Here is a 13,353-nt window from a genome sequence, read left to right as displayed (position 1 = left end):
AATACACTGCTCAGTGCTTTGAGTTTAACATAGAGATCAGAGAAGGGGAAGCTTGTGTGGACAGACCTTATAAAATCTTTTTATTTTGCTTAAAATGATGTGACAATTGGATGACAGAACTTGGAAGTCCCGAAGAAGATGGGGAAGTATACTGGGATCACTGCTGAAAGACCAGGTTCAGAAGCCTTGCAAAATCCGTCTCATATTTCAATCAGCAAGCGGGGTCCTATTACATATTTACATCACATGTGATTATTGGAACCCCTGGTACTATTAATTTCCATAAAGAAGTTGTCTCTAATCTACATGAAGAACCTTGTTTATGATGAAGTTGATCACATGCTAGCCGAGGTAACATCTTTGTTGGAACTTGTATGTCGTGGGGGGTTTTTGAGGTCGGGGGTAGGCCCTCAGTACCATCCGCCGTTGAACGCCGATTGGAAATTTGGTTGAAGTCGTGAATGGCTGGGAATTTGTAAACAGGGGGAAAGGAGGAGTGGGAAACAGGAAATGTCAATTCACATTGCATTTATGAATGAGGAAACTGGAAAGTCCAAAGGGATTTAATGTATGTAATTACAATTGAAGATTATACTTATAATTAATTACTATTTCGAGCAATCTTCTATTGGCTTAATGGTCACAAGTGCTAAACGTTTTTACCATGCGGCTGTGGGTTCGAAACCAGGTGGAAGCAAGCTTCAAATTTGTTTTTTTAGGCAACCCCAATAGGTCCGCCCCTGCTTCTGTTTGTAAGCATCTAAGTCATGTACCTTTGAGTTTATTATTTTGGCAATATGATGTTAAATCGATTGTTTAAAGGGATCTGGCTTGTCAATGGCGCTTATCATTTTCCAACTTCATCCGTATGCTTCCAATGATTTGGTTCTTCGGAGGGTCTTAAGGCTAGTAAGGATTACCTCCATTTTGATTCTTTTTCCAACGATTGAATAGTTGAAATAGGGTGATGCTTGTATATGAAAGACCGGGTGCTTCTCATATTTTCCATTGTTTTTTACGAGTTTCCAGTCTATCACTTCCTTCATGTTGTGGAACTTTTGGGTGAATGTTTGATATAAAATTGTTCTAGCTTGCATCAACTTGTGTTTCATGCATACAGATGATATTGTTGTATTGCAGGTGTTGTCTTCAATTTGATTACTGATGATAGAGACAATATGGTCTTTACGAAGATTAAGAAGCATTTTGGAACTGAAGTAGCAGAGATAATTTCTATGACACTTATCATTTTATTTGTTTAAAACTTCTTGTTTTGAGGTCGTCTCACTAAGATACGGTCTCTCACAAGAGTTCCTCGTATTTTTACCGCTTCCGTTTATTAAAATGTATACATATGCTATGATAAGGAAATGAATGTTGTCAAGCATGATTCTACCATTCAAGATTTCAAGTATATGAAGGAGCATATTACCATGAGAAAATCATATAATTTTCATAATGTTTTTAGAAAAAATTCTCATCTTTACAAAATTGGTATAATTTCCTAGTTACATCTATTAATGGTTTAGTATATTTAGGAGTGAAACTCTAGTTTTTACAAAGCATCTTGAAACAAATTCCAACTCTTTCTCAAGCTCAAGAACAACCATTTCTAATGTTTCTAAATGCTTCATAACAACCTTTGAATCAACATTGTCCAAGATAGCTTGATTTAAACACTCCACTTCAGTAGTATTTTCCAATCTTTTAGACTTCATAAGCTTGTTAACCAAAGACCAACCGCGAACTTTAGTTTCTTTCGATCCCATCAGAAATAATACAAGTGATTTCAATGTTGCTATACTAATTGTTTCGGCCTCTTTTAGAAGACTTATGATTGAGCCATTAGTTTCGACTTTTGGTGAATAATTTTGTTCAACTTTCTTAATTTTGACGAGAAACTTTGAAAGATCTTTAATGATTTTCTTTCTTGACATTGCAAATGTATTAATGCCTTCATTGTAGCTTCCTCTACGGAAAGCTGATTTAAGGTCTAAAATGGATTCTTTTGTTTGGGATAGCGCATCAAGTGTGGTGCTAGAGATGTCAAGTAAGGTAACAGATCCATCTAGAACCTCATCGACCTGTGTCCTAATGATTTCGTTTGAAAGGATTTGTAGGTTGTGTGGCAAAAGAATGAAATCGTTCATTTGCTCGTGCAAATCTTTCATATTGGATAAGTTTCGGGTTAAGGTTGATGAAGACGAGGGCTCTGCTTGTGCAACCCTTAGCCTGCAAAAGTGATTTTCAGTGGTTGCATCGAGTGGGTGAGATGTCGATGGCAAACTGATCGAACGGGTGTGCAATGAAGTTTTTGGAGTTGCCATTTCTTTAGAAGTCAATGAACAAACTAAAAAGTAAAGTTTTGAAGGTTTGGAGAAGATGTGAATATTTGATGCTTGGTTTAGAAAAACATTGGTGCAACTTATATATAACAAGGTTCTGTTTGGAGAACATAGAGGGATCCCTTGAATGCCGCCTTTGATTCCTCATTGACACCATCAAAAATTGATGTGCACGAGTGGCATTAAGGAGAATACCAAACACAGGAGAGACAACTATTTGAATTCCCACATGAGGTCTATTACTCATATGTAACGTAGATCACGCGTAGATGGCATTCCGATCGAACAAGTTGTTCAAAGATTAATGATAGGACCATTTGAATTGTGTGGATGATATTAAAAGAGAGTTGAAACGTGTGGATGAAAATAAAAGAAATTGAAAAATATGTTTTTATAAAAATCCAAACTAAGATACGTACTATATGGACTTTTAGAAAAGATCATAGCACAAAGATGGGAGGAAATGCAAATGTTTTAGCTGATAAGTGAGCAAATCTTGAGGGGTAAAATTCAAAACAAAGATATAAGAAAGGGGTTTAGGAGTTGCAAATAGTTAGGAAAAAATGAAAGAAAATTGTTTCAAATGGTTTGAACATTTGTAAAGATAGAGAGTTGGAGCTCGGAAAACTTAAATAGAGGGCGAGAAAGACCGAAAGGATAAGAGTGGAAAATAATAGGATCTATGCTTACAAATTGAGAAGGTAGGAAATCATAATGAACGAAGAAGAAAAATTCATATGGATGATTATTGAAATTGATATATTGGTTTATATAGTCGACTTTAGTTTTTCGAGTAAAACTCTACATTATTATTATTGTTATAAATGAGATGTACTAAAAAGATAAATACGAAAATATATTATCGAGCTCGAAAGTATAACACAAGAAGGCCTCATCCACGCGGAGGATTCACGTGGATCCTGTATTTTCTTTTTTTACTCATCTATAACACTTGAACATTATAAAAATGGGATGTTTATGAATAAGATATTAGATAACAACAGACAAAGAAAACAGGCATTTGATTTTTAACTTATTTGCAGATCTTGTTTGTAGTCGGGTAACAGAAAGAATCTGGACAACCTTTGGTCTATATTATATATACTTCATCTTATAAGATGTTTAATTCATGTGTTAAACTTGTTGTTTACTTGTATTTTCCATACAAAAAATTAATCCTGTTGTGATCATTTGTTTTTTGTTTGGGGAATGGTTATTTTTTCATTCTTAATGCTTGAAAAACAATATAATATTAAGAAATTAGTGTAGATGCAATACAAACCCTCTTCATAGTTACTTATTTAGTGTAAAAAATATTTCACTTGAATTAGAATGGTGGTTAAGATTTGAACTCCTGATCTCTTTGTATATTGACGCTGATATCATATTAAGAAATCAACTAAACCAAAAGTTTAAACTGATTATTAAGACGCAAAATATGTTATATACACTAACATGTGATTGTAAAAACGACCAACAAAAAAACTACATATTTTGATGTGAAAGTGAATAATTGAAATGAAGTAAAAACAATCCTAATATGCTTAATATTTCCTATTTTCATCACCAAATGATATTAAGTGGCTTATATCTAGGTAAAATTTAAAAGGGTTGAACGTACAAATCCTTAGTTTTTTACAAAGAAGTTGAGTGCGTTTTACAAATGATAAATTTGGTTAACTTTTGTATTTGCTTTTGGTTGTTCAAATAATCTAAAAAGTGTTTGGTAAATAACTTTAGCTAAAATTAAAAAACTTTTTATTATGAGTAATATTTTCATCGTTTTTTGACTTTTTGGCTTTTTGAACTATTTTTTTATTTGATAAACAACCAATAAATAACAATTAATTTTTAACAAACATTTTTATAACAACTAACTTAAACAAAAACATTAATAATTAACAAATCAACCATCAATTCTAGCATGTCAAACCAATTAAAAAGCATTTTGCCAAATAAACTCTTACTCTAATTAGTACCATTAACCAAATATGAATTTTAATTCTAAACATTTTCTATCACTTCACAGAAATAAGCCACCTAAGTCAACATATCTTATCAAGACACTAATTCGAAAAGTCGCTACTCACTAGCCTTCATAGTTACCAAGGGCCATGAGTGTAGTATTAAATCTTCTACCCACTACGACAAAATTTATGGACACTTGTAATATTAAAGCGTGTAAAGCTTTGTAAGTATGGCACATGAGTGGCCAGCCAATATAGATCAGTAGATTCCATAGGGAAAACCAAAACCTGATAGGCTGATATAATACCTTCTCATATAAAACAGGGAAATGATATATATATATAGCCGTTACGGCTATATATAAGAAAGAATCTTATATTTAATTTATATTATTTAATATTTTTTTTGTTTTTTTTACTTTGCGTTTATTTTTTGCACAGTTTTTAAATTAAATTTTAAATCTTAATATCTCTAAATACACAAAATAAAAAATTATAAAAAATACATAATAAAAAATATACATTAAAACGAATCTAACGAGATCTCTCATAAATATATTTTATCTTGTAAATATGTGTTAAAAACATTAATCAAATTTCTCTTCCCTTAAAGTGAAATATTTCAAATGGAAAGAACGTTAAAAAGGAGAGAGTATTATTTGTACTTTGGAAACATAAGCATTTAATTATACTTTATTATTTTATCATTTATTATTTCTTAGAAAGTTAAAATTATTATATAAAATATTAATTGTTTTTCAATTTCTAGATTAAATTCTCTTAAAAATTTAAAATTATTAATAATAAAAAGAATTTGTTAATTTTTATGTACAATCCTAAGGACCGTAAATATATTTTCCTATAAAATATATACTTGTTTGTGCATCTTTTATGGTGTACAGGATATACCATTCTGCATCTTATCTACAGGTCACATTAGCCAGTTCAACTCAGATATGTAGTTATGTATGAAGCTGCTCATTTTTATAACAGCAATTAGTTTAGCGTTCCAGTTGTAGCACAACTAATAATTACTTCTTTTTGTCACGAAATTAATCTAATTTTTTTTTTAATTCGTCTCATTTCTGTTGTTAGTCATAACTCGTACTTTTTATTTAATCTCATCCGACCCGCAGATTCAACATATCTCTTCATCTCATTCACATATTTTTCTATTTTTTTACAAAAATATCATTATAACCACTTTTCTTGATTTTCCTATACTTCCAAGAAGACAGTTTTATGGGACGGAGGAAGTAGTATATTTAGTTATTTGATGATTACTCATTTGTCCAATACAATTTGCGAACTTTTTACATTTGTATGTGAGAGTGTTTTAAAATTATTTTTAACAAATTCGCGGGAGTAAGTAAAGAAAAGATAAAAGACAATAAAATAGCAAAGACTGATATCACAAGAAAAGTGAGCTTTTCGAATAAAATAGTGTCATCCGCTCTTCAAAAACACACTATTAATAATGAGTTATTTATGTAATGTAAAACATATATAATAATAGAGCCAAGTTGGATAAACATAGATGTAAAGGTGTCTCTTTCTTAGACACAAGCATAATGTATCTCAATATTTATAAACCTAATATACCGGTATAACTGCATTGTACAAGTGTAAAATTGTGTTCTATTAATCTCATCAAGCATTAATGGATATTTTGTGGTCTCATTTGATATTTAGAATATAATGATCGCATCGTGATTAAAACCATATTTTACATTTTTTTTTGTTAGATAGCACCCCATCCCATGTCCACAATTTTTTCCAATAAAAAACTTAAGTATTTTTAAATTTTGATGAGGTGATAACACCCCATTCCTTGCATATCCCTTTGTAAATCCACCATTGCATACACATTTAACAGGGTGTCTACGAGGTAGGGTCTTCTAATTAGATAATAAAAGATATGGAAATGAAAATAAAACAGGAAATAACATATACAATATACCATATTACATATATAGTTGGTTACCAAAAAAAAAAAAGTTTGAGCCATTTGGAACATGTAGACAATCATACTTCAAAGCTATACAAGCCAACCAAACACAAGTCAAAAAAATCATAAGCAAGAAAAAAATTGTCTCAAAAATTTTGTTATTATTTCTACAAATGCATATGAGAATACTACAAAAAATTTTATCCTCTACTACACAATCAATTTTGCCAAAGTTACAAGCAATTATCAATATAGTATATAATATATTTCGAATTACATATGATCAAAAATTTAAGCTGATGATTGTTGCATCATGACTTTATCATTACTAAGTTCTCTTGTTTTTATAATGCATCTAGAGACACAATCCATTCCCTCATAAAGCTCATCAATAGCCAATTCTAGTGTCTCTAATTGATTCAATAAAACCTTCATATCACCACATGATTTTTTGTTAAATAGAACACAAAGAACACAGTCTAAACCCTCTATATCACTAAAATCTTGTATTCCTTTGTTAACATCTTTATATTTGATTAATTTTGCAACCAATGACCAACCACTTGCATGACACGTGTCCTTTTTCCCATCAAATATGAGATCATATACCTTAATATCACCATACTAATTGATTCAACCTCCATTAACATCCTTAACGTATTATTTTCATTATCATTCAGAACATTAAACTTTTCAGCTTTCTTTATATTCATAAAATCCCTTAGATTAATTTTTGTCGATTTTCTTTCTTGATATCATATAGTCTCAATTCCTTTATTATTGTTTCCCCTACGAAGAGCTGATTCGAGTTCGAGAATGGATTCTTTCATTTGTGACAATGCTTCTAGAACTAAACTAGAAATCTCTAACAATACAAGAGAACCTTCTAGAACATATATGTTCAAGATTTCCCTTAATGGAATGTTTTGAAAGGGTTTGTTGGTTGTATGGCAAATGAATGTAATTGTTTAAGTGTTCATACATATGTTTTGTATTACACAAGTTTTGGTAAATGGATGATGAAGTTGAAGAAGGTTCTATTAGTGAGGATTTTAGCCTATGCAAGTGATCCTCAATGGTTACTATAGTTTTGGTGGGTCTAGTGGAGGGCAAACTTATTGAAGGAGTGTGAAAAGTGGATTTTAGACTATTCATTTTTGAGTGGAAGAATTTATTTATTTATTTATTTTTTTGACTTAGAGTAAGAGGATGTTTTGCTCTATTAACCTAAGCTAAGACAACATATATATATTTATATGTTTGAGGAAGGGGCTCAGGAGAGGTAAAATTCTTATATAAAGGCTTGAAAAGATGAATACCGAGGAATTTTTAGATCTAATGTTAAAATCTTAATCTCAAAAAATTAGAGTTGACTATATAAATTAATAGATCATTTTCAGTGGAGCTAATCATAGTGTAAATATATGATTTTAGTTGTTGGGGGAGAATTTATGGTACTATTTTAGGGTGAGCCAAATGAATTAACACTCGTCTCAACATCTATTCAAATTACTGGGATTTTTCTGTGTTATATGTCTCATAATTTAATATTAATTGGGTTTATTGACGACCTAGGACATGGTATAGGCAATTTCGGCCAAATTCTTCCCCTATGGTTACGGTTGAGTAATAGTCATTGTAGTGCAATATTTTAAATATCGGTTTTTGAAGGGAGAGAGTAATATTTAAATCAAAATTAATCGATAAATAATACCCAAAAGGCAAATGAGAATTTGGTATTTGAAGGGAGAGAGTATAATACTATATTTGGGTAACATTTTTGGAGAGAAAATAAAGGAATGGAAGAGGGAGGAGGGGAAGGGAAAGGAAAAGAAGAGAAATGAAAGGGAAATAACTCTTGTTTGTGTAGGAGTGAATGAAAGGGAGATGAGAGCTTTCTCTTCAAATCTTTTCAACTTTGAAGAGATTAGAGCCTTAAAAAAAATCCGTCAAATCCTTTTAATTTCCTTCCTTCTCATTTTGCTATCCAAACAAGAAATTTGTCATTCCTCCAAATCCCTCCTCTTCCTTTTCCTCCATTTCTTTCCATCCAAACACACCCTAATAGCTGTTTACTTGATGGTAAAATTAATTAATATTAATATATATAATTAAACTAAAAGGCCAATACTCTAAATCTTAGTGCTCTTATTTTCAAGCAAAATTTAAGTTTAAAATAAATGTTTATCCCCTTTAATTTTCACCCAACTTTTATTACTGATCGATTAGATAGTTTTAAAAACTTTTCAACTCGGCTTATAAAATACTTCGTGCAAGCTTGTAGTTTCGGTCTATGTTTCCTCATCTAGAACAATTGGGAAATTAAATTTTTTCCGAGCACGCGCAGCATTGAAGACAGCACGAAGTATTAGAAAAACACGCACACAAGCATTTGAATATCTGATTCCCCCGTGAGTTCTGTCATTACGTTATGATCATGTGGTTTGCATTAGAAATCATTAAGATTTTGATGGGTGTTAGGGCACAAAACGAGTCTTGACAGCCTTGATTTACTTTCAAAATGGCACTCCAACTAATACTTATAACTTTTTCGCTTGTGGGAGACTGTCTCTTTGTGAAACGATATCAGATTAGAGAGCTTATATTCTTTCGATTTGTATTAGTTGGGCTATTTAATCCATACAAGATGTGTGTCTCATACTAAAAATTTATGTTTGAATAATTTATCCGATTAGATTTAAACGATTTCTTAAGTTAGTTGGAATGACAAAGGGGTACATGTTTTCTTAACTGCAATTCAAATACAACAATGTACACAAATTGTACTCAATTTTATGATGATTTTTAGAATAGAGAACTACACATAAACATACTCATGCACAAACAAAATTGAAAATGTTAACTAAGAAGTTAACAATACCGTAGAAGCAGTAAGAAAATATGAATTGAGTTGGTCACTTAACATGATATTAGACGTCAACATGCTAAAAGATTATCATAAGTTTAGATCTTATTCACAACTCATATCAAGTAAATAATTTATATCCAAAATATGAGGACGACTTGTGTTACATTTACAATTCTAATCCAAAAGACTTTTGCGTGAGGAAGCTTGATAGAGTATATAAAATATTTTAAAACTTCAACCATCAATCTAAGTTTTTTAGTTGAATAAGTTTCAGGACAACACGCTAGAACACTATCACAAAGTAAATAATAACAATGTCAAAGCTATTCTAAAGCAAATTTTTAGTAAAAATGGAGTTCAAGCTAAATTGACTGAATCAAAACTATAAATCCGAGAAGATGGAAAGTTAATATAAAATCCGAGTCCTTACTTTCTAGTCGAATTTTTTATTATAACATAATTATATGTTTGAAACTTTAATGACATTATATATATATATATATATATATATATATATATATATATATATATATATATATATATAATTAATTAATTAATTTGCAAATTAACTCACTTTGATACTTAAACACATAATTGACATAATATGAATTTTTGAATTCAAGTAACTTGAGTCTAGAGTATCCTTTTGCCATTAGCTAAGGCAACCGCGTTTCCACGGGGTTCCCAAAAGAGCCCCATCACGTGCATACAATGCCTAGATGCCCACACATAAGGGTTAATTAATGATTTAGAATAAAACAATGGAAAATATTCAGATAGCATGTGTGTTTTGTAAATCCCAACTGAAACTTCAATTTTCTTTGAGCTTCTATCCGATGTTACCTGGAACTAATTTAACTAATTTATACATCTCATACTACTACTTGACCAATTGATCGATCGACTCTTGTGTTATTACCAAGTGTAGCATCATGTATAAATTTAGCAATATTAGAGTATAAAATATATTTTGGACCTTAATAATCAACCTAAATTTTTGGCAGTGTCGTTTCTGATATTGTGTGGGCCCTAGACAAACTGAAAAAAACGGACCCTCCCTACAAAGGGTCGATTCTGAACTAAATGAGTGTTTGGAAAAATAACAAAGACGTACCCTATATATTATAATTAGCATTAAAAATGTAGATGTGCCATATAATTCTTAAATGTTAAAAGAACTATTCACAAATTGCAAATTTTTAACTGTCTACTTCCATTAACTAGCATTTTCTAATTTTAGGACCCTTTTTAACTCTGGGACTAGGCAAATGTCTATCTTGTCTATGGTCAGGAACGACCCTGATTTTTAGTTGAGTTGATTTTTTGACATAATATTTAAAATCACGTGACAATAGGTCTCAAGTTCAAATCTCACTTATCCTCATTTAAAGTGGAATATTTTACGCCAATCACCAAATATGATAAAGTTATATGCTGCATTTATATTTCTAATCCAAAGAATTCTCGTATGAGGAGCATATAATATGTTATATGTATAACATATCGTAATCTTGAGCATCTGTTTAAGTTTTTTGTTAAATTGATTCCTTAACAGCCATGATAATAGCTAGGAATGCCACTTCACAAGAGTATATGTATACATGGTACTATCATAAACTACTACAATTATCCAAGGGACACAATTTCTTGATAGAATTTCTTTTTTGTTAAGAGTTGTACTTATATCTGAATCATAGTGTTGTTGATCTGCAAGCCACTATTGTATGAATCATAGTGAAAAACAAGACTTTATACTTGGGTTATTAATTTAAAAATTAGTAAGTTGGTATTTATCTATTTAAAAAGATGTAAAAAAATCTATGTTAAACAAACTTAGAATGTTTTATAGACTAAGTTATAGTTATTACTTGGCGGTTTAACAACCGCATTATTCCTTTAACATAGGTAGTGTTATTGCAATACGTAACACCGCTGTTATTATAATTCTCTAACCTGTGAAGATGAAATTTTTTACCAGTTACAACTTACAACCTAGTACTAAGGTCTTCTAGTTTTTACAATCTTGTATTTTATTACCAATAACCAACTTCATACGTCTTAAAGTAATCATTCTGGAACCTTAAAATGATTATTTTTTATAGTATTAAGGTGATCACTTGTAACCTTAAAATGATCAATTAGAGAAATAAATAGTATTAATTATATGGGCTGATCTCACACAAGACTTGCTCAAACCATGGGAATCTTGATGAGATTGTTTGTGATTCAAAAACATCTGGAACCTAAAGAACATAACTATCCACAGTTACAACTTCCAATTCGCAAAAGATAATAATTCTATTATTTTATTGAATAAAATATTGGTTGTCATTTACAGTAGAGTATCTAAAAGGGACAAGGACAACAAGCCGGACAACGATGGTACAACACTCAAAGCTAATACATTACTGAAAGATCACTTTTGTGATCCCTAATTCCTATTGCCATTGCCGAAAGGGTGCAAGGAAAAAGTTTTTTGTTATGTAGATCCTCTTTTGATTCATCCAATTGATTATACATAGCGGCGAAACTTAGGATCAGAAATTGAATAAATAAATTTTCTAATTTAGTTTGATTTCTATAATTCAGTTACAAAAATAAGTAGATTAAGTGTAATTTTAAACTCTTAAACTCTTATTTATAAAAGTATTAACTTGAGTACTAATTTAACCAATACTATAAAATTTTTAATACCGTCCTTATATATATATATCATCCTTTTTCTTGAATAGTTATTTTTTGTGATTATTTTTTTATAAATGTGAGCTATTACAAAAAAGGGATAATAGTATTATAGTATTAGGAAATGTGACAAAAGGAAGAATGCAATTGCTGCTGTTGTAGGCTTGTAGCCTTATTTATGGTATATCAGTATATGGTGCACTGAAATGATGTTATTTAAAATTCTAACATTGTGTTTGGACAGTAAAATTGGAGAAAAAAAAAGAAAGGGAAGAAAAAGAGAGGGAAAATATTTCCACGCTAGTTTAGAAAGGAAGTAGAAAGAGAAAAATTTTCATTTTCCTTTCAGATTTAAATTTTTCTGCGTATAAAAAGCTTCTAATGTTAATAAAATTAAGGGACTTTATCCTTTTAAATCCCTTCCCTTCAAACTCCTTCTCCTCCCTTTTTGCTATTCAAATAAGTAAGTTTTCATTTCTCTAAATCTTTTCTTTTTTTTTTTTTCATTTCCTTCAATTCAAACAAGATTTGAAGCACAAGAAAGTAAAGCATGGAAGTGAAGTGAAGATTCATGTCGATTCCTGTCAAGGGTATTGTTGAGACTTGAGACCCCTTGGAATTAGGAGTATTTTTTGATAGTGCATTCACATTGGGTCTTAGCCCAAGAGTCAATAGCCCACTTACAGAAAGACTTACAAAAGAGTCCAAACTTTTTCAGCCTTATTCACCATTTTGGGGATTAGACATCAATTGAGAGTATCTTCTACTTCTTTATCCATCTGTAATATAAACATAATTTGATATAACCGACTACTACTTAAAAAGCAAGGCACGAATCGATCTGTGCCCAGTAAAATCAATTAATTATTAGATAAAAATATAAGCTAAATATATGAATAAAAATAAAAAAAAATATATTAAACATTGACAAAAAAAATTAGGCAAACTAAATGGCATTAACTTAACAAAAATTAGGTTAACTTTGCAAATCGACAGTATACAAGACAAAAGCCACCGTTCATGTGACAGTACTCCTACTAGTCCTATTTCCTCAATTATCATTTCTTTTTATATGTAATTTTATGTATATTTTGAATATCCTTTATCATCATCAATTTAATATTCTGTCGGTAAACAGGATCAGGATGAGAGAAGATAACATACATTTCTTACTTATTGTCTTCTTCTTAAAGAGAGGATTGGAGGAATGCGGTCAATTTTACCCCCAAAAGAAAAAAACCTTGCATAAGAGCATATTTTAAATATCTTTATTTTAAGTAAAAGAAAAATTATGAAAATTTCATATTATTAAAAAACTAGGTTATAAAAAGATTAAGATAAGATTTTATATGACTATGTTATTTTTTATGTTGTTGTAAATGAGTCGAAATTACCGAAATAAAATTGAAAAGGAATAGTATTACGAGATGTTCAAAACAAGTCAGATGACCTGATATTTATCTAACCTTGGAATCGAACCCGACTTCAAAATAAATTTAAAATAATATAAAAATTAATGCTGACATAAAACCTAATTTTAAA

General features: G+C 30.4%; 1 protein-coding gene across 1 annotated transcript; it reads right to left on the bottom strand.

The window, feature by feature from the left end:
* Positions 1–1,517: 1,517 nt before the first annotated feature.
* Positions 1,518–2,327, bottom strand: LOC130810962 (uncharacterized). Its single transcript, XM_057677081.1, has one exon. It carries the CDS (start codon positions 2,325–2,327, stop codon positions 1,518–1,520), a length of 810 nt encoding a protein of 269 aa, XP_057533064.1.
* Positions 2,328–13,353: the final 11,026 nt, after the last annotated feature.

Source organism: Amaranthus tricolor, chromosome 4 (genome assembly GCF_026212465.1).
Source record: "Amaranthus tricolor cultivar Red isolate AtriRed21 chromosome 4, ASM2621246v1, whole genome shotgun sequence".
Classification (NCBI taxonomy): domain Eukaryota; kingdom Viridiplantae; phylum Streptophyta; class Magnoliopsida; order Caryophyllales; family Amaranthaceae; genus Amaranthus; species Amaranthus tricolor.
This window is presented reverse-complemented; position numbering and strand designations above follow the sequence as displayed.